The sequence below is a fragment of the Ambystoma mexicanum genome, chromosome 6q (assembly GCF_040938575.1).
Source record: "Ambystoma mexicanum isolate Mex_15411 chromosome 6q, UKY_AmexF1_1, whole genome shotgun sequence".
NCBI lineage: Eukaryota > Metazoa > Chordata > Amphibia > Caudata > Ambystomatidae > Ambystoma > Ambystoma mexicanum.
Window position 1 is genome coordinate 1,455,309,903 of NC_090937.1, and position 27,273 is coordinate 1,455,337,175.

The following is a 27,273-nucleotide window of genomic DNA, read 5'->3' on the forward strand; positions in this document are numbered from 1 at the left end:
AATAACAGCAGTCTTTAGTCACTCACCGATAGTGAACCGCATTAAAAAAGAGGTAAAAAAACTCTGGCGGGATCCACCAGGGGGCGCAGAGATGTTCTGACGCATCTCGGCTCGTCTCCCCAGCAGGGCGTTGATCGCGGGACCCGAGCCCCTCCCGACACCCCCGGAGTGAAGAGCCGACACCACCCCCGCCAACACGAAGGTGCGGGGCACCCTTGGCCCAAGTCTGAGTTCCCGGGGTGGAACGGAACCGGAGTTCTGAACCTACGAGCGACAGAGGCCCCTCCCCCTGCCGGCCCTGCGGCTCTGCGGAGATCGGCGTTGAGCCCGGGCCGAGCGAGGCCTGTAGAGGCCCAGACAACCCAGGCGGGCGGCCCCCGCCCCCACCGGGCATCGCCGGAGGCCGGAGAGACAAGCCTGGAGGCAGTCACGGCTGCCCTGGAGGTGCGTAGGGGAGGCACCACAAGACGTGGGCCCAGGACGAGGATAGCTCCGCAATCCAGGAGACGGGAGCGGAGGTGCACCCCGGAGAGCGAGAGGACCCCGGCGGCCCCGGACGGAGCTTACGCACGAGAACTGCTCACAGGCCGGGTTGCACAGCCAGGCCTCTGAGGTAAGGGGATTCGGCCTGGGCGACCGCCGGGGGAGTCTATATAACCGAGGGAGAAGGAAGAGGGAGGCCAAAACTGCCCTAGGCGAGCATACGAACTCCGGGGGGGCCGGGGACAGCGAGGGGCCCCCTGCGCAGCTCTCTGGACTTGAGGAGCACACGGGGCCCGGCAGAGGGGGACTACCTCCCCAAGGCTCCACTGTGGGACAGGCAGAGGACCTCAAGACCCCTTAACAGCACGCCCTGCCTCTGAAGCACCATATTGTAACACGCCTCTGATAGGGGCGAGAGACGTTGGGGGAGCACTGTGGCGCCTGGACCCCCATTCTTGGGAACGGTGCGGGTCGAAGGACGAAATTGCCACCCCCAGCCCCCAAGGCTGACAGTGGCCCCCTCCTCCCAAGGAGCTGGGGTGAGAAGCAGACCACAGTCACTAGAAATGTTTGAAGATAACCCCAGGGGAACAGGAGAGCTCGGGGAGGGCCTATGACCTGGAGAGAGTCCCTACAGAAGTTTCACCGCTCACGCTCACCTCCCGAACCCATGATAGCCCCTGAAATGGCGGCCCAGACGCAGCAGGAATCCGCTGATGCAAGCACGGTCTCTAAGGGGATGGCGGCCCTGCTGGAAGAAATCAGAGGCTTCCGAGCGGATATTGCCCTACGGCTGGACACCCTAGACAAAAAGGTGGACAACATAGATGACAGGGTCCAGGCATTGGAGAATAATACAGCCTCGAGCGATATCCTCGAGACACAATTTGACATGCGCCTATCAGAACTTGAAAGAAGAGAAGAGAAATGCTCTTTAAAAATGGACGATTTGGAAAATAGGGAACGGCGCTGTAACCTACGCTTCCTGGGCTTCCCGGAGCGCGACGGGGAAACACAGGCAGACATCGTCAAGGCCGTTAACGCGGTTGTAGGAGTGTTGTTTGAGGGGGCCAACACCAATGAACCCACCATTGACAGGGCCCATAGAGCAGGGGTTTCCTCCAGGGGCCCCAGATCCATCCTAGTCCGATTTCATTACTTTTCTGAGAAAAGCAGGATCCTCGAACTGGCACGCAAGAAGGGCCCAGTGGATTGGGAGGGGGCCCAGATCTCGGTGTATCAAGACCTTTCGGCCTTCACCCTTGCGAGACGGCGCCTTTGCTCCCCGCTGACAAAAATGCTCCAATCCAGGGGAGTCCGATACAGGTGGGGGTATCCATTTTCACTCTCTTTTGAACTCGAGGGCTATAAATACGCCTTGGTCACTGAAGACGACATCCAGAGAGTTTCAGGCGAACTCCTGGATAGCCCAAGTGGGGGGCCAGGGAACCAAGACCCGGGGCGTTTCCCGACAAGCCCGAAAGAGAATAAAGCTTCCAAGGAAAGATGCAGAGTCCGAGGCCAGAGGAAATTCAGGAGAGTTGCCCCAGTGTCACCGGGCTCCCAGAATGGCTGAAGCGGGCTAACGGAGATCAACGAATAACTCAATAATTGTTGCTGTTGGATGGAGGGGTTGTTGTAACTCATGATTTGCATAGATCCCGGGGGGGGTGGGGGGCTCGAGTTGGGGTTTACGGAGAGTTTATGAGCCCGGAGGGGGGGAGACATTGGTGGCCTGGTGTGAGTTCTTGGGACGATGCCACAACACAACCAGGCGATCAGGGGGGGGGAGAGGGGAGGGGAGGGGGGGAGTTGGGTTGGTGGGGGGACAGTTATAGAAAGCCAAGTTTTTGGGACTATCTTGCACCCCGGAGGCGGCTTCGAGCCCACCGTGGGTTGCTAAAGCAACATGGGAGCAACGACGCTTGCGTTTTTGAAAAAGGAGTCATGAGCGACGACCAAAGCCTTAATGGATGATTCGCTTCAATCCTTGACAGTGGGGTCTCTGAATGTCCGCGGGCTTAACTCGCCAACGAAGAGGTCGCTACTTATGAGGGAATTTGCTAGGACAAGGTTACATTTCCTATTCGTGCAGGAAACTCACTGGGCTCGTGGGAAGGAGCCTAAACTTAAGGCTAAAACCATAGATCAGGTGTACATGGCTTCTACCCAGGCAAAGAAGAGGGGAGTAGCTTTGCTGGTATCACCCGGGGCCCATTTTGGGTTTAAAGCTTTAAGGGTGGACCCGGAGGGTCGGTATCTCATGGTGAAAGGGAATGTGCGAGGACGTTTGTTCACCTTGGTTTGCATATACGCGCCAAATGAGGCGCAGGACACCTTTTGGGAGGGTATGAAAGGGATAATAATGGCGTTCGCTGAGGGCATCCTCCTGGTGGGGGGGACTTCAATATGGTGCTCTGTCCCGAGAGGGACAGGAAATCTGTGAACCCCTGCCCCAACATCCGCTACCACAAAAAATTGGCGTCGGCCTTTCTAAAAGTGAATGGGGAACTGGGGCTCAGTGATACGTGCTCACCTGAGAAAGACCTGAACCCTGCCTACACTTTTTATTCTAAACCACACGCGGTTTTTTCTCGTATAGACTACATACTGGTAGACACAGCACTACAGGGAGAGGTCTCGAGCTCAGGGGTAGAAACTGTCCCCTGGACAGATCATGACATGGTAAAGGTTAGGATTGGCCTCCCCCCTGCCCCGGCAGCTGGATCCCGGTGGAGTTGCAATGACCTTCTCTTACACGACAAGGAGATACGCCAAACCCTCCTGATGGCCATAGAGGATTACTTCACCCTCAACGACAACGGGGAGGTCAACACCATGGGGGTGTGGGAGGCATTTAAGGCAACTATTAGAGGCACCCTTATTGGTATTGGGTCGGGGAAAAAGAGGGAGAGGGACCGGGAAGAGAGGGTGTTGAAGGAAAAGATAGAAGCTATCCAACCAGGAGGGAAGTTGAAAACACAGATGTTCCCGGGGAAGTGGGAGGAATTGCAGAGGCTGCGAGCCAAATTGGCCGACCTACAGGTGGGACAAATGGAGAGGAAGCTCTCTTTTCTGAAACAAAAATACATGGAAAAAGGGGAAAAGGCAGATAGGATACTAGCCTGGAGACTCCGTGAGCTCAGGCAAAGCAGGAGGGTGAACTCAGTCCGCACCGTGGAGGGGAACTCTACGGCAAGGGACTCCAGAATAGCGGAACAGTTTAGGTTATATTACGAGAAATTGTATTGCACCGAATATATGGGGGATGGGGAAGACGTCGACAGGTTCTTGGACTCCCTCCCTGTCCCGGGCCTTCTCCCGGACAAAGCCGAGACACTGGAAAATCCCATTTCCCCTGAAGAAGTAATTGATACCATATCCTCATTGAAGAGTGGCACTGCCCCGGGAGATGACGGTTTCACAGTTAAGTTCTATAAGACCTATAGGTCTACGCTCGCCCCATTCTTGGCTAGGCTGTTCAATGCTGCACTGGATCAGGGTTCTCTCCCTCCCACGATGATGTCGGCTTTAATTGTAGTCCTGCCTAAGGAGGGCAAAGACCCCGCCTATTGCCAGTCCTATCGCCCCATATCACTTCTTAATACCGATGTAAAAATATTGGCCAAACTCCTGGCGAACAGATTGGCAAAACTCCTCCCTACCTTGGTACATGGGGATCAAGTGGGCTTCATCCCGGGGCGGCAGGGGTCTGATAATATAAGAAAAACCCTTGACCTTATGCACGAAACATCTGTACAGAAAATGGAGGGGTACCTCCTCTCACTTGACTCAGAAAAGGCCTTCGACCGTGTCGAGTGGCCATACATGATCAAGGTGCTTCGGAGGATGGGTCTGGGGGACAATTTCTGTGGGTGGGTCGCAGCACTGTATAACGCACCCTTGGCGAGAGTGCTGGTTAATGGGGGTACTTCAGAGCCCTTCTCCCTCTCCAGGGGCACCCGGCAGGGATGTCCCCTGTCCCCTGTCCTGTACGCCTTGGCAATGGAGCCCCTAGCTATAGCGGTTAGGATTGACTCGGAAATCAAAGGAATACGGTGCGGTGAGTGTGAATTCAAGCTCTCCCTATTTGCAGATGATATACTTAGCTACCTAACCAATATTCAAAAATCCCTACCGAGATTGCTTGAGCTCATACAATATTTTGGCTCCTTCTCGGGGCTAAAAATAAACACCTCTAAATCGAGTATCATGCCCATGGGTCCGGGGGATCATGACATCGGGAATAATGCCGATATTATGGGGGTTAGAATGGAACGAGAATCCTCTAGATACCTGGGCACCGTCATCCCCAGAGATCTATCGCAACTATACCAGTGCAACTTCCCGGAAATCCTCGCTAAGGTCAGTAGTGACCTTAAAAGATGGGCACCCCTCACGCTTTCCTGGCTCGGACGCATGGTCTCGGTGAAGATGAATATCCTACCACGCCTTCTCTATCTCTTCACGGCTCTTCCCGCTGTAATACCCGAATCCTTTTTTGAGGTTCTCCAGTCCCATATCCTATATTTCATCTGGAACGGTAAAAGACCGAGGGTTAAAACATCCACCTTGACCCTCCCAAAGACTCACGGGGGCTTCGGACTTCCCGACTTCAGGCTCTATTACAAAGCTGCTCAGCTCAGGGTGATGCTGGAACATATGCGGGACGAAATGCGAACGTATTGGACGTATATCGAAGACATCCACGCTCACCCGAGGAAGGTTAGGGATTTTCTTTGTACCACTCCTAGGACCCTCCCATCCCAGCTCAAGACGCATCCCACCCTGGCAGCCCTGTGGGCGTCATGGAAACCCAGTAAGGCAAATAAGCTGCTGTCGTCTTGGCCCTCTCCGTTGTCCTCGCTTTGGGGCCCGCCCATAGACCTGGGCACAAGGGGTTTTAGGGACACGCAGGCCTGGTCTGATATGGGCCTGAAAAGAGTCTCCCAGCTCTCACGGGAAGAGGGCTTTATAGAGTATGAAGACCTGGCCGATGCCTTGGTAGATAGGCCCCCCACGGTCTTTGAATACTTGCGGCTGAAAGGGACCTTGACCCAAACCCAGTGGTCCGAGCAGCTTGGTCGCCCCCTCACCCCGTTTGAACTTATACTGGCTAAAAGCACATCACGAAAGGGTTCACTGTCCAAGCTCTATAGTGTACTAATAACGTCTGACCTAGAGGGTAGACAGCCCTTCAAGCGCATTTGGGAAGAAAGGTTGGGGATGTCCCTCGACGATCACACCTGGAGGGCTGTTTTTAAGTGCATTTTCACGGGTTCCCTGTACACAGCTGCCATGGAACATAGCTTCAAGGTCCTCCACTCCTGGCATCGCCCCCCAGCCCTGTTGTCAAGGATGTTTCGGGATGTTTCCCCTTTTTGTCCTAGGGGATGCCACCAGCGGGGAACCTGGTTTCACATGTGGTGGGATTGTCAGGCCATACAGGTTTACTGGGCGGAATTGCTTAGCTGGATCAAGGACATCGAGGGGTTTTGTCCGGCACTACATCCGCTGGAAATCCTTCTGGGCATCCCCACGCCAGACTCGGAAGTAAATGGCTACCCCAGGGTCATCGGGGCTATGTTGCGAGCGGGGAGGTTGGCACTAGCCCAAAAATGGAAGAGTACCTTGGCCCCCACAAAAGAGGAGTGGCTTTGCAAACTTAGGGCAATTTTTACTTATGAAAAATTGTCTGCAATAGCAAATGATACCATAACTGATTTTATACAAGAATGGACAGCTGTCCTATTGCACGATGATTGTGTTTCCATGCGCTTCCCGTCGTCAGGCTGGGAATCCTCGGTAAAGAAAAAAACAGTATCAGTTTTGTTTCTGATCTGTCTTTCGTAGTAATAACCAATCACTGGTCTCTGCGTCATACTGACCACAGCCAATGACTGCCCTCTACCTAAGCACCGCCTCTGGCAGCCATCTTCAGATTTTTACCGCACGTTCATGTGTTGGGATCCTCGTGCTATTGCTCTCGAGCGTTAGTGCTATTTTTTTCACGTTTTTTCTCAAAAACTTCGTTTTTTCGGTCAAAAGAGCCTCAAGCTCCACCGATTCTCCATCCGATCAACGGGGACCCGTGTCGGATTCGTCTGCGCCCCTCAAGGGTGAAGATTTCGTCGAGCTACGCTTTTGGAGGACTCCAGAAGTTTCTCAGGCCCGGTCATGGCCCAGGAGAAGGGGAGCTCGACGCCCAGAAAGCTGTTCAGGATCTGCCCTGGATGCCAGCTGCAGAACGTCTTCAAGGAGGACGAACACTCTTTTTGTCTTTACTGCCTACATGAGGACAAGACGCACGTGGAGAAGGACTGTGCGTTTTGCGGCAACATGTCGGAGCGGACCATGAAGGACCGCCATCAACGTCTCGCCAACTGGCTGGAAGGGAAGAGCCCGTCCGGCGAGAAGAAGAGGAAGAAAGCCGAGCGGTCTTCTAAGACCTTTGAGGACGCCCCGGCGACGGGGGTCCAACATAAGGCCAAGCACCGCGAGTCCGCTGGCACCGGGAGCGCCGAACGGTCGGGCTCTACGGGCGCCAGGCAGGGCGCACCCTCCCCGGCACCATCAACCACGAGCCAACGCTCTGGGTCGGGTAAGAGGAAGGCCGAGCACCCGGCAAAGCTCCTGGAGAGGCCCCGGTCGAGCTCGAAGGCGGAGGGGGAGCGAGGCAGTGTCCCCCCCCTCAAGGATAAGGCGGTGAGCGCACCTAAGGTGGTGAAGGCCTTAATCCATCCGGCCAAGCCCTCTATCGAAACTGTCGCGGCGGCCCTGGCTCAGCCTGTGGAGGCTACACCAGTGGTGGCGACCTCGGGGCTCAGAGTCTCCCTGCCACCTCGGAGGGAGTCCTCTTTTGTGCCCATCGATAGGACCCCCGTGAAATCCCCCGTCGGGAAGAAAAAGGGGGGGCAGGGCGTCGTCGTAGATTCGGCCTCGACCTCGGAGGAGGAGCTGGTCGAAGTCTTAAGCCACAGCCTCGGCGTGGAAGAAGACCGGCCCGTCGGGATGGATCCCGACACAGGTGACGACGACATCGTCGAGGGTACCGACGGGGCCCCTGATCGCCCGTCGGATTCCCCTCTGCCAGCGCCGCGAGACAACTCGGCGGCCATTTTGTTGGCTATACAGTCCTTATGCTCAGAGATAAGGACGAGACTACCGTTGCCGACGGAACCTCTCCCGTCGGGGGACCCAGAACCGGGACCTTCTGGTGTTCCCCCTACCAAGAAAAGAAGGATCCACCCTCCGCCTCCTTTTCAGCCGTCGCGCCCCTTCCAGCCCTCCTCCCCGTCCACCCGAGGGGATGATACGGGGACTGACACGGCAGCGACGGGTACGGACGACGAGGTATACGACGAGGATGTACCGTCGTCGCCTCCCACCAGGGCTTCTCCGCCCGACGAGATTGGATCGTTCCACTCCATGATCACCAGGGCATCCGAGCTTTTCCAACTCTGCCCTGAGGAGAAGAAGAAGGAAGGTTTCCTTTATCAGCGGCGCGAGGCCAAGAGGAAGACGGTCCTCTCAGTGCCTCTATTGGACGACATTTGGGATGAGGGCCTCACCCTCCTCAAGAACCCTTCCACGACGCCAGCTAGAAGAGACCGGTACGAGAAGAAGTACCGGGTCCCGGACACGGCCCCCCTGTGCCTCCGGGTGCAGCCTACCCCGGACTCCGTCGTCTCCGCGGCGGCCAGGAAAAAAGCGGGGGGGGGTGCGGCCTCCACATCGACTTCCCCACCGGACGGCGAGGGAAAGAAATTGGACGCTATGGGACGCAGAGTCATCTCGTCTGCGGCGACGACGATTAAAGCGGCCAACGCCTTGGCTATCGTGGCCCGCTACGACAGGGAGTTCTGGTACAAACTGGCTCCCCTGCTGGACTTCTTGCCGGACGACAAGAGGGCAGAGGCCCTGGAGATCCTGCAGGAAGGTGAGGTGGCTTCGGACCACGCCATTACCGTTGCGACGGACATCGCCGACACTGGGTTCCGCCAGTTGGGCAACGGCGTTTGCCTTAGGCGGCGTGGATGGCTCAAGGCTACGGACTTCCGTCAAGACGTTCAGACCAGAGTCCTGGACATGCCCTTCGATGGGAACAACCTGTTTGGGAAAACAGTGGACGATTCCCTTCAGGCCATTAAAGCAGACACCGAGACGGCCCGGGCCCTTGGAGTTCTGCAACAACGACGGACGCCCTTTCGGAGCAGCGGAGGCAAGGGCGCCTCCAAAAGTTCCGGCGGCGGTTTCTCCACCTACCGTCAAGCGGCCCGCTCGTCGGCTCAGGAGGCCTACAGAGGACGAGGCAAGTCTGGCGGACCCCGCCGTCGTCGCCAAGGAGGTCAAGGCGGCAAAGCCTCGTCGAAGCAGGATTGAACCGGCCGTGGGGTCGGGCCCCCACCGAAGCACCCCGGTGGGAGGCCGGCTGGCGAGCTTCGTCAGCGTGTGGGAGTCCATCTCCACCGACCGTTGGGTGCTGGACGCCTTGGCCCGGGGCCACGCGCTCGAGTTTCAAAGAAGGTGTCCGCGCGTCCCCCCCGTGGCCAGGAAAGAACTTCACGTCCCTCAACTTCTCCTGGAGGTAAAGGCGATGCTCAGGAAGGGCGCCATCGAACTCGTCCCAAAGAGGCTTCGGGGCTCCGGAGTTTACTCGAGATACTTCCTCGTGAAGAAGAAGACAGGGGGATGGCGCCCCATCCTGGACCTGCGACGTCTGAACAAGTTCATCAAGGCGCAAAAGTTCCGGATGGTCACCCTCCAGCACGTCCTGGGTCAGCTGGAGGAAGGAGACTTCCTGTCGTCGTTGGATTTGGAGGATGCCTACTTCCATATTCCCATCCTAAAGGGGCACCGAAAATTCCTCAGGTTTGTGGTCCAAGGGCGTCACTACCAGTTCAAAGCCCTCCCCTTCGGACTACGGTCGGCACCCAGGGTTTTCACCAAGTGCCTTGCACGGGTGGCGGCGCAGCTGCGCCGCGAGGGGATCCACGTCTACCCCTACCTGGACGACTGGCTCATCCGAGCCAAGACGAGGGAGCTCGCCGTGGATCGCACGGCAAGGACCGTCCAACTTCTCACGGACCTGGGATTCTCCGTGAACTACGCCAAGTCCCACCTGGTACCCGCGCAAAAAGCACTGTTTCTGGGAGCGAAGCTCGACACAGTGTCCCTTCTGGCCTCCCCGTCGGAGGAAAGGACCAGGTCCATCCTGGGCAAGGTACAGCGGATGTTGGTTTCCGACGCGGCCAAGGTGAGGTCCATCAAGTCCCTCCTCGGAATGATGTCTTCTTGCATCTACCTCATTCCCATGTGCAGGCTCCGGATGCGCCCGTTGCAGGAGTTCCTGGACGCGCGCTGGATCCAAACGACGGGCGGCTTCGAGGAGAGGATCACACTCGACGAGAGTTTCCGCCGAGCGGTCCGGTGGTGGGGCATCCGCGCGCATCTGACGGCGGGCATGGACTTCCAGACCCCAGACCACCAGGAGACAGTGACCACGGATGCCTCCCTGGAAGGGTGGGGAGCGCACACCGAAAATCTGCACGCGAGAGGCCTTTGGCTCCCGACGGAGAAGTCCCTCCATATCAACGTCCTGGAGCTCCTTGCAGTGTTCTGGGCCCTCAGGTCCTTCCTTCCGTCCCTCAAGGGCAAGGTGGTGAGGATCTTCACCGACAACACCACCACCATGTTTTACATCAGGAAACAGGGCGGAACCAGGTCCCCAGCACTGTCCAAGGAGGCGCAGGACCTGTGGCATTGGGCCGTCGCCCAAAGGATGTTTCTGGTGCCGTTTCATCTGGCAGGGATAAAAAACACCATCGCCGACTCACTCAGCAGGGAGCTGCGCTCGTGCCACGAGTGGGAACTACGGCAGGATCTAGTGGATCGCCTCTTCCGACGGTGGGGCACACCACAGATCGACCTGTTCGCGACGGCGACGAACTCCAAGTGCCGGAGGTTCGCCAGCAGGTTTCCCCAGTCGAGGAGCATGGGCGATGCTTTCTCGTTCCCCTGGGAGGGCCTGTTCCTCTACGCGTTCCCTCCTTTGCCACTGCTAATCCGGCTCGTCAACCAGCTCAAGAGGTCACGGTGCAGGATGATCCTCGTCGCACCTGCGTGGCCGAGGCAGATATGGTTCCCGGACCTTCTGGACTTGTCAGCGTCCCCGCCAATCAAGCTGCCGGTGGACGCGGATCTACTCTCCAGGGAAGGAGGCGCCATCCTCCACCACGACCCGAAATCGCTGAACTTGCAGGCCTGGCTCCTGCAGCGCTAGAGTTTGGAGGATACGACATACCGGCCGACTGCAGAGAGGTTCTTGCAAAGGCCAGGGCGTCCTCGACTCTTAAATGCTACGGACACAAATGGAAGAGGTTCTCTGTCTGGTGCCACGCACAGAAGATTAACCCTCTACGGATTACGGCTCCCCATGTACTGCCGTACCTGCTGACGCTGGCCAAAGCTGGACTGGCACACGCGTCCATCAAGATTCATCTTGCTGCGATCTCCCGATACACCAGAACCACGGGCCGGACGTCCTTGTGGTCTCATCGTCTGGTGAAAGAGTTCATGAAGGGGCTGTTCAGATCGTTCCCGCCGGTGAAGGCTCCGGCCCCGGCGTGGGAGCTCAACGTGGTGCTGACCAAGCTCATGGGGCCTCCGTTCGAGCCTCTGCACTCGGCCCCGTTGAAGTTTCTGTCGTGGAAAACAGCGTTTCTTGTGGCCATCACCTCCGCACGACGGGTGGGAGAGATCCAGGCCCTTTCCTGCAAGGCCCCGTACTTGACTTTTCACGACACAAGGGTAGTGCTCAGGACGCACCCCTCCTTCATGCCCAAGGTACCGTCGGACTTCCATCTCAACGAACCCTTGGTGTTGCCTGTGTTCTTCCCGTCGCCTTCGTCGCCGGCTGAGAGGACTTTGCACTCGCTGGATGTGGCTAGAGCGCTGAAGTTCTACGTGGACCGCACGAAGTGTTTTCGGAAGACGTCACAACTCTTTGTGAACTTTGGACCTGTCAATCAGGGGAAGGCTCTCTCGAAGGCTTCCATTTTCAGATGGCTCTCCGGCTGTATCATGTACTGTCATCGGTTGGCAAACCGACCGCTGCCTGGCCGTCCGAGAGCCCATTCCACCAGAGCGATCGCAGCTACCACGGCGTTCCTTTCTGGTGTGCCCCTGCTGGACATATGCAGGGCTGCTACGTGGAGGTCGACGCACACCTTCACGAAATTCTACTGCGTCGATCGGGATTCCAGGGAGGAGTCCAGGGTCGGCCAAGCAGTGCTGCGCAACCTGTTCGCCTGAGGTGAGCCTGGTGAGGAGGTAAGATGCTTAATGTTGAGTTTGATGTAATGCTTAATGTTGAGCCTTTGCCACCTCCCGTGGTTGTGCATGTGTGTACTGCTATGCATTCTTTATTCATGAGCATGTGAATCCAAGCATGGGTCTGGCATGGATTCACATGCGAACCCTCCCGCCTACCCCTCTGCGGCTCTTCACTTGGTCATACTGCCACTTCACGTGCTTCCAAATCTGAAGATGGCTGCCAGAGGCGGTGCTTAGGTAGAGGGCAGTCATTGGCTGTGGTCAGTATGACGCAGAGACCAGTGATTGGTTATTACTACGAAAGACAGATCAGAAACGAAACTGATACTGGTTTTTTCTTTACCAAGGATTCCCAGCCTGACGACGGGGAATATTCATGAGCATGTGAATCCATGCCAGACCCATGCTGGAGAACCAACAGTTACAGGTAAGTAACTTGTTCCTTATACAAGAATGGACAGCTGTCCTATTGCACGATGATTGTGTTTCCATGCGCTTGTAGAATGGAGACAGACTAGAAGCAAACATAACACATATCTTTACATCCCTCAAAGACCTGGCCCTACCCGTGCTTAATGGTATTCCGGTAGTACCCCACTGATTCAAGGAATGCACTGGACAATCGAGTGGTATGCAAGTGTTCTCCCATAAACTGTAATTATTTGCATTTCTTCTAAAAACCTGGCATGTTTATTGTTAGGGAGGGTGGGGAGGGGGGGGGAATGGGAAGGGAGTTTAGACAATGGAAAAAATAAAACTTTACTGACAATGTGATTTAACCAACAGTTGTTGCTGGTCAAATTGGCCATTTGGCCTAACCGTATGTGAATATTGTCAATAAAAACAATTAAAAAAAAAAAAAAAAAACTCTGGCATATCCTGAATGTAGGTGAGAATACTCTGGATCCTCCTAGGTTTGCTATTAAGTGAAGACGCAACATAAGAGATACCTTAGTCCAGACTTACAAACAGAAGAAAGAGTCGATATGCAACCAAACCACTCTGTGGAATCAATCCAAAGTGGTAGGACACACACCATGTGGCACATGTTCAGCCTGTCCCTACACGAAACGAACTACGTCCATTGACATCGGGTGGAATTCACATTGGGAACAAAGTATATTAACTAACTATAACACATCCAACGTGATTTATCTATTAAAATGCCCCTGCAATGAGATGTATGTGGGAATGACATCAGGGCCTATCAAAGTGCGGATTGGGGAAAATAGATCCAACATAAGAACGAAAAAAATCACTGCTCCCATTGTTGAACATTATCTACTCTTACAGCACACAGAGAATGACATAAGCTGGACAATATTAGAAAAAATAATACAGCCAAAGAGAGGTGGGAATGTAGAAGCCATGCTCCTGAAATGTGAACAAGCATGGATATTCAAACTGAAAAGCCATCTGACTGGCTTGAACGAAGCAATCTGCTGGCAAGCCCTGGCAGTTCTTTAGAAACTCCAGTGCAGCTGGTTTATCACATCACTAGATGGTGAGTACCGGTGACAATATTAAACTGTAGGCCAAAGCCGAATCATATACAGAAGTAGTGTTGGACTATTCAAATGTGAATCCAAAATGATGTCCCATGGAAAAAGCCACGCACTTGCTCCAACAAAAGGATCGAATGATCAGGGACCATATATTTAGTATGTGAAATGTATATATAAAAAATAACAAATAATCAAAATGAATGAATCATAATTTAAACTGAAACTTAATTTTTCTTCGAGATCAGGTACAATTGTTGGACACTGTAGCCTCAGAACCGTGCTGTTACATTGAACGTTAACACCGAGCACAATCTAAAACGAAGAAATAGCCCTTCCTATTAGGAAACAGATGACAAACCAGAGATGAGAGGCATAGAGACTAAAAAAGGACTAGGGTCCCGGAGACAAGTATATATGGGACACACTCCCAAGATGGCAGCCGAACAGTACGCGGAAGCTGGGAGGAAACAGACATTAAGCGATGAGATCCACAGGAGCAAGTAAAGACTGGCACATATGCGAATCACCAGCCAGATGGGGAATATGATTCTTTTTCCTGCCTGTTTTTGTGTACAAATACCCGCTTTAGAACTACCCGCTGGAATTCAAAAAGAACGCCGGCATAGCCGCTATTGAACACAGTGGTCACACGGTGATGTACACATACGCGGTTAGAGTTGGGGCGAAGATAAAACCTGAGAAATGCACGGGTGATATATACCTGTTTCACAAATACTGGACTATGGTGGAATAATGGAGAGAGCTTTTAGAGCAATTCCAGTCCGTTCTCCCATTGATGTACATACCAGAAACAACCACTTGTAACCGCAAGAGAAAACATACCTCTTTATGACATTTTGTTGCTTCTAGGCGCCCCATGAGATGACCTACATGCAAAATAAGAAAGCACTTTGAAAGGACATGGACACCCTCGACATATAGAACGCACAATTTGTGCCTAGACAGGGTAAGGGCTTTTCTCAATACTGAAGACCGAAAAATGAATAATAACATCAAGAATATGATACAGGTAGAATGCAACACTCATCAGTGACGATTCTCCTCATATGGTCCCATCAGACAAAATACCAGACAAATCACAGCAACCGGAATCACAGAGATATCACACAAGCCCCAAAGGTTCCGGTAAGATTTATTTAGGATATCTGAATATTGGGAATAGTAGTCATGTCACCTCCAATCCCCTGATATGTATGTATTTTCCCTTACAGGGAATGGACGCAATGAAGAAATGTCCCATTTCTGTGGAAGAGATCCGCACCAATTAAAGAAATTAACAGACAGCCATAACCAGAACTGTTTTTTTTAAACTAAGTGCTCACATAGGGCACTAAAATAGGTCCTGAAGAAAGCGGCAAACGAGTTACTCCGCTGAAACCGGTCGACACAACCGACCAGACTCACGATAATTTAATAGTGTTCTGGTGATAGGACATAGAGAATAATTGTTTTAAATCAACAGATTGGAAATACTTCTATGAGATGGTGGTCATACCACCTTTTTATAAGACACATGAAGGGTCAGCAACACCATTAAAAGGTAATTGTTGACTGACCTCAGTGTGCATTTTTAGCATAGGAAAGTAGTGAGCCAGGATAGGGAGAGCGTTCTATGACCCCTTTTCCCTTCCCTTCCCATATAGAGAGGCGACACACCAGTGCCTTACTAGGGACACTACACTCCAAGGGACAGTGAGCTTTTTTCTGGATAGGGACATTTAGTTATCTATAGGGACAAAAGCACAAGGTTTAATTTTATAAAAAAAGTGACATAATTGGTTCTGCTCAGGATGTGATAAAATGTACAGGGAAGGAGTCAGAATCTGAATACCCGCATGACTTCAAGTGTATTGATGGCCTAGGAGTACGTTAGTCACTATGGTGAGTAATTTATAATTTACAACTGCACTTAGGAATAAAGTGTGTTCTTGGGCATTGGTAGGATCACCTATGAGTAGATAAAATCAGCAACAAGTAACTTCAGTTGTGCCATATAATCCAGGAAAGTGGGCGACCAGCTGCTCTTAATGGTCTAGATTTCTCCTATGCTTAAAATCCCGTTATCAAAAATCCCAAGAGACAGCAGAGAGTTCTATTTGATTCAAGGATTTCTGGTAACAGGAGTCTAAGTAGCATTCTATGGGGATCTCTGTCATTCCTCTGAAATTATTACTGTTAATTTGTTGCTATTAAGGTCTATACATTTGGTCTCTGTTTATCCTGAGTACAGTGCTCACTAGCAAAATGATCCTGAGATTTTGAAAATCAAATTGCAGTTTCTTAATACACAATAGCTTACAATTAATTGCTATGCAATGCAGTGTGACACTTTCATGCTTAATTTTAATTATTTATCATCTTTGTTTTGCACCATGCGCAATCAAATAGTTTTCAGGTGGTCTATGAGCCGCTGCCAGCTCTTTTCTTGCACTTTCCGAAACATGGTTTATGTGGCTTACTTCATTGAAACTCTTGAGGACTCGGAGTGTGCAGAGGTACAGTTCCTTGGTGTTGCCTCTACAAGTGTAAGATAAATACAGTCTTTCAAATTTGAGGAACCAGCAGACTGACCTCTCTTTAGTTTGTTTCAGGCCAGCCATATAGGACAGCCCAATTATTGTACATTGCATCTTGAAGATTAGAAAACAATAAAGTGATCAAGGGCTTCATTGTAATGTGTAACTAATTCAGACAAAAATAGTCTACAACACACTCCTATGTTAGGTTACTCGGCTTGATATTTGTCTGATAAGTTGTGCATATTCAAAATCTTTTACATGAAATTTAAGGTGCATGGGGTAAAACCCAGGCCTGGCACATGTACTGTATGAATATGTAATACCAAAGAGTACTTTCCCAAAGATGTGGGAACTCCCGTCCCCTGCACACTATCTAGGGCCAAAAATTAGCCAATACATTCCAGTGTATATTTAACCATATATTATGAAGCAGTTTCCAAATTGTCTTAATAAGATAAGTGTTTAAGCAAATATTCTTCAAGAAAAGGAATTTCACAACGTTCTTGTATCTTCACAGATTCTGGTTTAATTGGAAACCCAACATGTTTCGAGATATAACACTCTTCATCAGGGGTACTTTACTGTAAAGATTGTTGCAATTTAACAAAAAAGAGTGCCAATGAAAACACTTGAAGATACTGTTTTATGGTACACTTAAACTTTAAATTGTCTAGATCTCCTTAAACTTGATAAATCACCTTTTAAATACAATAAATCCATACATCCTCTTTGGTGATGTATATGGTCTATAGCCAATGTTGGGTGAAGAAAAATATAACTCATGTGTATAACTTATGTGTCTATTTCTAAATGAGTGGGTCCCAACCTAAGTGGGGACTCATGTACATGAAATTAAGTAAAAAGAGAACGGTGTCTTACCACTATACTTTTAGTGTCCACAATTGCGCTGTATAATACTGCAATGTGTGCCACATCATTCTTCTAAGGAGCAAATCCAAATCTGTCGGAAGGTAAATGTCGCCTAAATCACATTCTTATCATGAAGATGTATATATTTACCATTCCTATGCCTATGGTTTCTTACCATTTTGCACTCTGGGATGAGAAGTCAGGAAGAATATACTTCCTATGGTGTGTTCCTCCTAAAGTTCAGAATAGGGTATCTAGAAGCACAAATAATAAGCTCTCTTATATTCTGCAATGTGAGCAAAACGGTGTGTTGTGCTATAAGTAATGGCAAGAAACCAGGTGGACATGGTGAGGATCCTACTCAAAGTAGGTTTCTTGTCATGTTCTCCTAAAAGACGCATGTTGTCCTATTGCAATCAGTAAGAGGATCTCATTATAGGTAATGGGGTTACATTAGCCCTAAAGTACTACCAAATATGCTTGCCTATTCCACTTACCAAGGAGTTCAGTGTTATGGAGCCTCACGCTCCACACAGGATCTTCACCTTACACTGGAACAAACTTGCGGTCCCAAAATAGCCACCAGTGTTATTAACCTGCACGTGATGCAATGACATCATCGCACACTTTTCCGCGAGTCACTAAAATATTTATTTTCATCATCTAACACTGCACTCCTTGGTAAGTGGAATAGGCAACCATATTTGGCAGTACTCTTAAATGTGCCTCAAGTAAAATTCATGGGTTCCATCATTAGATTCAGGAAATATAAAAGCTTGTTCATTAACTACTAGTGCATTCTTAGACAAGTGCAAATACAAACTAAAATCTAAAAACCTAGATGTTCTTTTTATAACACATAATTTCTCTGTAGCCAGAAATTACCATTGCTGGAGATCATTTGCAAATATCTTATTGTTAGCCCTCTTCACATAAGGTACTACACACAACAGAGCGTATCTCTATGGCATGCACTGCTGATGCATCTCGTGTGAAGACCTCAACACAACACTGCAGGAGCGGATACCTAGACTCCCTAATACCTTACTCCCCACATGGCTAGGAGTGCAGTCTTGGGAATACATGACTGGCAACTCATCACATCACATTACAAATGGTTTGTCGGTTCTCATGAGCTCCAAGATAAAAATTGAAATACTTAGGCTTCATTCTTTAAGCTACCCGCAGACAACCTTCCAAGGGGTAACTTTCACCCAGAAGTGTTGCAAGCATGACACCAACCATTAAAAACTGACTGCCTCCTGGGGAAATTCCTTAAGAATCTGCCCCCTCCATTGATTTTCACTGTTGGTCCACATTTGGTACACACCTATGTTGCTTACATTCTTTAAACAGATTATAAACCTATATGTTCAAAGTCAATTTAGACATGCAATGCCTAACCCCCACTCCGTTTTCACCAGTCACCATTACCTCTTATTAAATACTTCCCATCCTGTCTCAACCAGAACAGTTGTGATCATTTCCAAAATGTTCCTTTTGGCAACCTCGATTGCTCTTAGAGTTGTGAAAAGGATCTCTTTGCTTCATGCCCAACTCCCATTCTCCCATCTCATTCGGTGCGGGGACACCCCAGACCTCTCTGTCTATTTCCCCCCATGCACTCCTTGTTACCCTGCTCTCATTTTGTGGGGGACTCTCCCAGAACCCTAGCCACTACCCCACCCAGCCCCCACTCCCCAACTTGCTTACCCCTCTCCCCAATGTGCCCCTCCTTTATCCTCTCTTCATTTAATGCTGTACTGTAAGGAAGGGATTTCCCGAATGTCTATACATTCCACAAATGCTAAATCATTTTCAATTTGTGTGCATGTAGTAAATTAAATTAACAGATTCCCCAAGATAGGAAGGGGTGGCTCTCTTGAAGAGTTTTATAGTTTTTTATTAATTCTCTTGGACTGGCTGCTTCATTTGTAATAGCTCTGATGTTATACCACTGTTGTGGGGTTGAATGTTGTGTGCCCAAAAATGTTTTGTGCAGTATTAACTTTCAATAATGAATATGATCTGCTCTGGATGTTTTTTTTTTTCATTAGGTCGTATTCCAGACAGTCTGAAGAACTGCATTAACAAAGATCACCTGACCGCAGCTACACATTGGGCCAGCATGGATCCCGGGGTTGTTCATCAGGAGCTTAATGGCGCTACATACAGGTAAGCGTATCCTGCCCTTCTATATATTAAAGCATGTTCCTGTGCAAAAGAGGAAAGTGTGGAAATATCAGCCTTTCAGGTTGTAATAACCTCTTTACACGGGAGCATTGAAGTGGAGGGAGAGTTTCCCCAGCAATTATGATTGCTTTTATATTTGTATTTGTATTTTATTTATTTGTAACGCGCACCCACAGGCCCGAAGGCATCAGGGCGCAATTTGTAGTTGCAGAGATACAGAGATGCATAGATACAGGCAAAGCAGTGCAAGTGTTTACAGAGACATGAGTTACAAGTTTACAAATGAGTAATTGGCTCTTTACCACTTAATTTCAAAGAGGGAAAGCAGTGTTCCTTTTGTAAATTAAATAATAGAACTGATATGTTTTTGTGGTAGTGTATAATATATCCTGGTGGCTGACTGAAGCTGAAGATTTGCTTTTTGGTGTATTATTTAATAAAAGCTATTTGATGCTGTGCCTTGCCATGCCACTTCCCAACACAAGATTCACTGGACCAAGGAGTGGTGGGTGAGGGTCTTGACACAAAACCTAATGTTTTGATAGACAAATTATGATTTCCTGTTTTACACATAGATTTTTGAAGTGCACCGTTGTTTCCTGAAGCTACGTCAGCGCTCAATAAATACTCTAATATTACACATAAAACTCTATTTATATAGAGCTGACCTAGACACAACAGGCTGTGTAACACTTAATATAACATAATGGAGGTGACTTGTATCCAGAGATATGCGGGTTAGAAATGCATGCCCAGGTGTTTACAGAGAACAATTGGACGAGGTACCAAGGGTGATGTTGGGCAAGCCAGCAAGAAGGCCATTGCTGCCATCAATGTAGGACTAGTGCAGGGCTCTACCATCTGTAGGCCTTTAGATTGTTTTATTTACACTTCTGTGGTGATTATGGCTGTGAGTCTAGCAGTGCTAGAATGCACAGGTACTGACGAGCGTGAGGACCAGGAGATTCCAGGTTATACAGATGGTCAAGCAGCCACACATGTTGTGGAAGCAGAGCACTCTTTGTAAGCTGCATCGTAGTAGAATAAAGCTGATTGTCATAAAAGAGGTGCCTTCATATGTTCTTCATAATAGCTTCCATGATCTCTCTAATTTACTATGCACACTAAGGATGATACGAGTTGTGTTCCAAAACAGAAGTTGAGCCAAAGGAATAGGGCCTGAATGTGGAGCCAAAATTGCTGTGAGAGGGGGGAAGCATTTCTACCTTGGGTTGAGAGGAAGCTGATAATAAGCATGGGAGATTTACTTTTGATGTGAACTTTGAATGAATATTCCTTGTCAATGTGGAAGCCCAGGTACCTGAAAGTTCAAGAGGAGTGGGGTACCTATTGAGATTCATCTTTCAGAGCCGTTCTTCTATCGCAGGCTGGGATTTGCCTACATCGATCAGGGTGAATTTGGTTTTAGTGGGGTTCAGTTTAAGGTACACTGGAAATATCTAGTTCTGAATGGTGTCTGGTTTGGGTCGAATGTGTTTAATGTTACAACTGTTTGAGGTGGAGCTGTGTTTCCACATATTGTTGGAAAGTAATCATTTGATTTTGTTTGGGCAGCAGAACTTGCAAGCGTGCCATATAAAGTTTAAATATCATTGAGGACAGGGTGCAACCCTAGGGTAAACCACAGTTCAATGGAAGGAGTATGGTTCTTGACAAGTCCCTTTGGACATGTTATTGTCTCTTTGAGAGAAAATAAGTGAACCAGATGAGTATTGTCCAAGATGCTCAAGAGATACCCATGTGGGAGGACAACATCGAGAGCAAGGCATTCAGCTGTAAACGGCCACTCAGAGATTTTGGTGGACTAGCATGAAAGGTGTACCTTTGTTCGCAATTCTCAGGTTGTCCTCTTCTCCCTAGATAGTAGGTGTCTCAGTACTGCAGTGTTGTCAGAAGCTCAATTGGTAAAGCTGTGGCCAAATGCCGTGGCAGAAGATTTAATCTTAAAATTTGTTTGGGAGCCTTTTCCAGGATGTTGCTCTAGAAAGGAAAGGTGATTATTGGATCAATAGTTGGCAAAAGGAACTGGTGCTAAATGCAGTTTTCTGAAAAGGGTAGAATCTGCCCAGTGTTTAGTGAGGTTTGGAAAATGACATATCCGAGAAAAGTAACTAATGATCTTGTAGTTTGTAAGGAGGACTGCTAATGTGAAGGATTCATTTATAGGTGAGGGTAGGCCATTTTGACTGAACCATCCAATGAGTGATAAACGAGGTGCCTGGAGAGACTGGTCACATATGGAGTGAAGCTGTGTATCACTATATAGGTCTGAAATGAATATAGTGGCTTCTCTGTAGGCAGTCACTGCAAAGTAAGGGTGTCTGCATTTGTCGTGTGACAATGTTTGTGCAGCCTTATACATAGTTGGATTGTTTATAGTGCATCGTGCTGCAGTCATTTGGAAAACAATATAGCCCCATTCTTACATCATTACTCTCTTCCCTAATCTTAAAACACTATATTTTATCTCCCATTGCTTGACGGTTTCTAAAAGGTGCAAGCCCCTCTCATGATGTTGGGAAGCCAAAGAATACACACAGGTTCAATGCCTTTATTTTGAACACTGGGAAGGATGGATGAATGCATTTGGGACTAGCAGGAAGTGAAAATGAACAGGATGGCCCTCTAGGTGTAACTATCACAAATAGTGAATAGGCACAGAGGGAAACAGTGGTGCAGGGAATGATAATTCTAGTCATAACTACTCCTTGACTAGGACCTCCACCCCTTGTCCTAAGGGTTTCTTTGACGTCCATGGCCACAGCCTGGGGAACGTGGGTAGTGTGAACTCCTATAGGATCTAGGGTTCTCCAGCATGGGGTCTGGCATGGATTCACATGCTCATGAATATTCCCAGTTGTCAGGCTGGGAATCCTCAGTAAAAGAAAAATCAGTTTCAGTTTAATTTCTTTCTCCTAAAAACCAATCACTGAGCTCTGGGTCATACTGCCCTCAGCCAATGACTGCCCTCTACCTAAGCCCCTCCTCATGCAGCCATCTTCAGATTTTTACCGCACGTTCAAGAGGTGGGAGTCCTCGTGCTTAGCTCTTGAGCTTTTTTGCTGCGTTTTTCGCATTTTAGAGAGTTTAATCGGTCAATCGTGCCTCGTGCTCCATCGATCATCCTTCCGCTTAACGTGCTGGCCTGACCGTGAAACCCCAGGTGCACTAGACGAAGGCGGCGCCTTCCATCGAGGTGGTGGTAGAGTCCCCTTTGAAAGGTTGCGGGGGCGGACCTGCAGGGCGTCCTTCCGATGGCAAGAGTGTCCCTCCCAGCCAGGAGGGAGACTTCATTCCAGCCCATTGAGAAGACCACGGAGAAGAAGATGCCGGTCATCTCCCGGAGACTGTCCCCTCTGGACGCGAGGAAGAGGGTGAGAGGCACTGAAGTCCTCCAGGGTACGGACATCTCCTCTGCTGAGGAGGAGGAACTCATCTACCTCCGGACCACCCAGGAGGAGGGTGGCGACGAGAGAAATGTCTGAGTCGCACCCTACGATGAGGGGGGCGATGTTGAGGACGAATACAACGATGGGGATACAGTTGAGGAAGGCGACAGAGGGCCTCAGGAAGACGAGGGCCCTGACCCTGCTTCTATGCTCAGCTGCCTGTCTCTACGCTACAGCTGCCACCTAGAGATCTTTCTATGGACATTGGGGGTCATTACGTCCCTGACGCTAAGGGATTACCGGTACCGGTAAGGGTACCGGTACCGGTAATCCCTTAGCACCCAATTCCCATAACAGCGGCTGGAACCAGTCGTTATTGCAGGCACCCGCAAAGGGACCCTGGCGATAATTACGGTACCGCAATTTGCGGTACTGTAATTACCACCTTTCCCCATTCCCATTATGCCCTATGGGGCAAAAATGGGAATGGGGAGGGGCCATGGTGAAATGGGGAAGTACCGCTCCGCCAACCTTGGAATGGGGTGGTACTTCCCCATTTCACCATGGCGGACTTGTTACAATACCGGCAGCAACCATGGTGCTAATAGCGCCATGGTTTAGCGCCGGTGTTGTAATGAGGGCCATTGTCTCCACCCTTCATACACTTGTATCTGAGGTACAGAAGAGGATGCCGGCGACACCGCCGCCTGCTCTCCCAGCGGCTCCGGTACCGACCGCCCCACTGACGCCGGGGGAACCGCCATCCAAGAAGAGGAAGAGGCACCCAATGCCTCCTTTCCACCCGTCGGCTCCTTCTCTGCCACCCCCGGCGGGTGAGATGGAATCGGACACAGTGACGACACCGGGCACGGACAACAACGGCGGGATGGGCCTCCCTTCGCCTCCGCCCAGAACGTCTCTGCCGGACGAGATAGGATCCTTCCATGCGATGATCGCCAGAGGTTCCACCAGCAGGGGAGGATGGGGGACGCATTCTCGTTCCCGTGGGACGGCCTCTTTCTGTATGCGTTCCCTCCATTGCCATTGTTACTTCGAGTCATCAGTCCACTCAGCCGGTGCTGGATGATCCTCATCGTACCGGCATGGCCAAGGCAGATCTGGTACCCGGGCCTTCTAAGCATGTCAGCGTCCCCACCAGTCAAGCTGCCAGTGGTCGCAGATCTTCTCGCCAGAGAAGGAGGCGCCATTCTTCACCACTATCCAGGGTCTCTGAAGCTGAAGGCCTGGCTCCTGCAGCGCTAGAATTCGGTGGCTACGATCTCCCGGCGGACTGCAAGGAAGTTCTCGCCAAGGCTAGAGCATCGTCTACTTTGAAATGCTACGGAGTCAAGTGGAAGAGATTTGCTATTTGGTGCCGTTCCCAGAAGATCGACCCTCTGAGGGTCACGGCTCCTCAGGTACTTCCATATTTGCTATCGTTGGCCAAATATGGGCTGGCTCATGCCTCCCTTGAGGTTCATCTGGCGGCTATCTCCCGCTACACCAGATCCCCAGAACGACCCTCCTTGTGATCGCACCGGTTAGTCAAGGAATTCGTCATGGGACTATTCTGCCCGTTCCCGCCGTAAAGGCTCCGGCCCCGGGGTGGGAGCTCAATGTTGTACTTACTAGGCTCATGGAACCCCGTTCAAGCCTATGCATTCAGTTCCACTAAAGTTTCTGTCGTGGTAAACAGCTTTTCTCGTGGCCATCACCTCTGCATGACGATTGGATGAGATCCAGGCCCGCTCCTGTAAACCACCTTACTTGACTTTCCACAAGATGAGGGTGGTGCTGCGGACACACCCCTCCTTCATGCCCAAGGTGCCGCTGGACTTTCATATAAAAGAGCCCTTGGTGTTGCCTGTGTTTTTTCCGACGCCTTCGTCACCGGCTGAAAGGACTTTGCACTTGCTGTATGTGGCTAGAGCGCTGAAGTTTTATGTGGCCCGCACGAAGAGTTTCCATAAAACATCTCAGCTTTTTGTGAACTTTGGTCCTGTGAACCATGGGAAGGCGCTCTCCAAGGCTTCCATTTCAAGGTGGCCCTCCGGCTGTATCACCCACTTTCACCGGTTGGCAAACCGACCGCTGCCTTGCAATCCGAGAGCCCATTACACCAGGGGGATTGCTGCTACAGCGGCGTTCCTGTCTGGTGTGCCCCTGATGGACATCTGCAGGGCTGCTACCTGGAGGTCGATGCACACCTTCACGAAGCTCTACTGCATCAACAGGGATTCCAGGGAGGAGTCCAGAATCGGCCAAGCAGCGCTGCGCAACCTGTTTGCTTGAAGGTGAGCCTGGTGAGAGGTAAGAGATGCTTATGTTGAGCCTTGCCGCGTCCTGTGGTTGTGCATGTGTGTACTGCAATGTATTCTTTATTCATGCGCATGTGAACCCATGCCACACCCCATGCTGGAGAAGGAACAAGTTACTTAACCTATAACTGTTGTTCTCCTGCATGGGTCTGGCATGGATTCACAGGCGAACCCTCCCGCGTACCCCTCTGTGGCTCTTCTCTTGGTCCTACTGCCACTTTACGTGCTACCAAATCTCTAGATGGCTGCCTGAGGGGGGGGCTTAGGTAGAGGGCAGTCATTGGCTGGGGCCAGTATGACCCAGAGCTCAGTGATTGGTTGTTAGGATAAAGACCGTTCACAAATGAAACTGAAACTGATTTTTTCTTTTACCAAGGATTCCCAGCCTGATGACGGGGAATATTCATGAGCATGTGAATCCATGCCAGACCCATGTTGGAGAACAACAGTTACGGGTAAGTAACTTGTTCCTTACAAGGGTAGAATGTAGTGGGGCTTGAGGACCCTTGCGTCGGTTTATGGACCTCATTTGTTGATGAAGTTAAGATGTTCCAGAGCCTGGGAGCAAGCAGGAGAATGCATGTTTTCTGGTCTTCTCCTTCTTACACTTCTTTGATCTGAGTCTGGCAAGATATTGGCTCTTGGTGTTGTACTTGTGAGATGACAATCTTGCCAGCTATGTAGGATGGTACCTTGGATATTAGAGCTGTGTGGGTAATGCAGGCTGTCTTGAAGGTGATGCGAGCATGGTGGGGGAACCTGTGTAGTTTCTTGAGTGTGTGGGAAATGTGGTCAAATGTTGTCAAATGTCCCCAGTCCTGCGATGAAGCGTGCTGCAACTTGTGAATAACTTTTAGAGGGGACACAGTAGTGATTGGGGAACCTAGCAGGGTGTTTCCACCATCCAGTTTTGAGAGAACCAGAGCCTGGGCGACAGATCTGAAGTCTGAGGTGGAGATGAAGGGTTTGATTCTGCATAGGAGTAAGATCTGGAACCATGCTGTGTCTCTCTTTTTGGTGATGTGTGCTGTGAAGGAGAGGTCGCAATTGAAGGTGAAGGTGAGGGACTTTGCACTTAGGGGAAGTGTAAGGGGAATACATTGAGATCCATCTGCGTCAGTCACTTTTGAACTTGGGTGTGTTTTGTTGGTCTCTTTAGGACGATGAACTCTGTTTTGGGTAGTGTTGAGTTTCAAATAGGCACTTGACATCCAGGCTTGAATGGTGGAGAAGCTGTTATTTCGGTTAGTGAATGTCATTGAGGCAGTTGACCTTCAAGTATAGCTATGTCATCAGCATACTGGTGGATTTTGTTATACTTGGGATGATATATGATATGATAAGTCATTTATAACGCGCCTGTACGCAAGTGTTTCTAGGTACGACAAGACAAGGGAGGAAAGACAAAGGGGAAGACGAAACAAACGATCTTACTAGGCCTTTGTCATTCAGATCGTCAGATCGTGCATGTGCGATAATGCACAGTGCAGGGTTAGGGAGAGGGGTAAGTGCCAGGGAGAGGGTAGGGGGAAGTGCATTCAGGGCAGCATTGTTCTGGGTATGTGCAGCCAGGGCAGCATGGCTCCGGATCAGTTCAAGGAGGCAGGGGACTGACCGGTTACATGTACAGCCCCTAAGGGGGGGGTAGGCCCGGAGGAAGTGCAAATGATGAATGAAATCCATCAAGTCTGAAACTACAAAAAACACCTGGTTCTCAGATGACAGTGTTAGGGCCAGACAAAACAAAAGGGCTCTGGAAAGATCCTGGAGAAAGGACCCTAACAACAACACACTAGATGCCTACAAAAAATCCACCCATGAATACAAGAAACTTATCACTAATGCCAAAGCCACACATTACAATAAAAGAATTATAAATGCTAAATCCAATGTTGGTGAACTGTTTGAAATCCTATCTGATTTTTAGGACCAGCCTCCACCTTCCAATAACTTAACTAAAGACTCCAAATGGTGTCAAGACATCCACGATGCTTTCCTTTCGAAAATTGACTCTCATAAAGACAAAATCAATAAAGCCCTTAGCAACGTAACACAACCACTGCCCACAAAAAATGCCAAGCACCTCAATAACAATGAAGATAAAATACCCCAATTCTCCTTTTCTCACTATTCTGAAAAGGAAGTGCTCTCGGTCATACAAGATCTTAAATATACTTCCTGCCCTGGTGACGATTGTCCCATGAACATTTTCAAAGAATTGACTGACTGGCTAGTACCCTTGATCACCAAGTTGATAAACCTATCTTTTGATGAGGGTCTGGTACCAGATGTGCTAAAATCAGCTTGGATAACACCCTTGCTGAAAAAAGAAAATTTAGACCCCACCAATAAGGATAAGTATAGGCCAATAACCAACGTGCCTTTTTATTCTGAAGATACTGGAGAAACTGGCCTACAAACAACTCCAGCCTCATGTTGAAGAACACAAGATCCTCGCCACTCGACAGTCGGGTTATAGGGCTCGGCATCGTACTGAAACAGCCATGCTCGACCTTATGTCCACACTGGCGAGCATTGCTGACAAGAATCAAACCGCACTACTGATGCTTCTTGACCTCACCGCAGCCTTTGATCTGGTAGATCACAGCTTACTAGTGAC

At 50.0% G+C, this 27,273-nt stretch overlaps 1 protein-coding gene across 6 annotated transcripts in view; it reads left to right on the plus strand.

Annotated features, from left to right (window-relative positions):
* Window positions 1–27,273, plus strand: part of CTBP1 (C-terminal binding protein 1) — a 1,060,098-nt gene that overhangs the window by 729,469 nt on the left and 303,356 nt on the right. For all 6 annotated transcript variants that reach the window (XM_069632161.1, XM_069632164.1, XM_069632166.1 and 3 more), the window contains exon 8: window positions 18,790–18,907. In XM_069632161.1, the coding sequence (XP_069488262.1) occupies window positions 18,790–18,907 (118 nt within the window). The remainder of the gene's footprint in view (window positions 1–18,789; window positions 18,908–27,273) is intronic.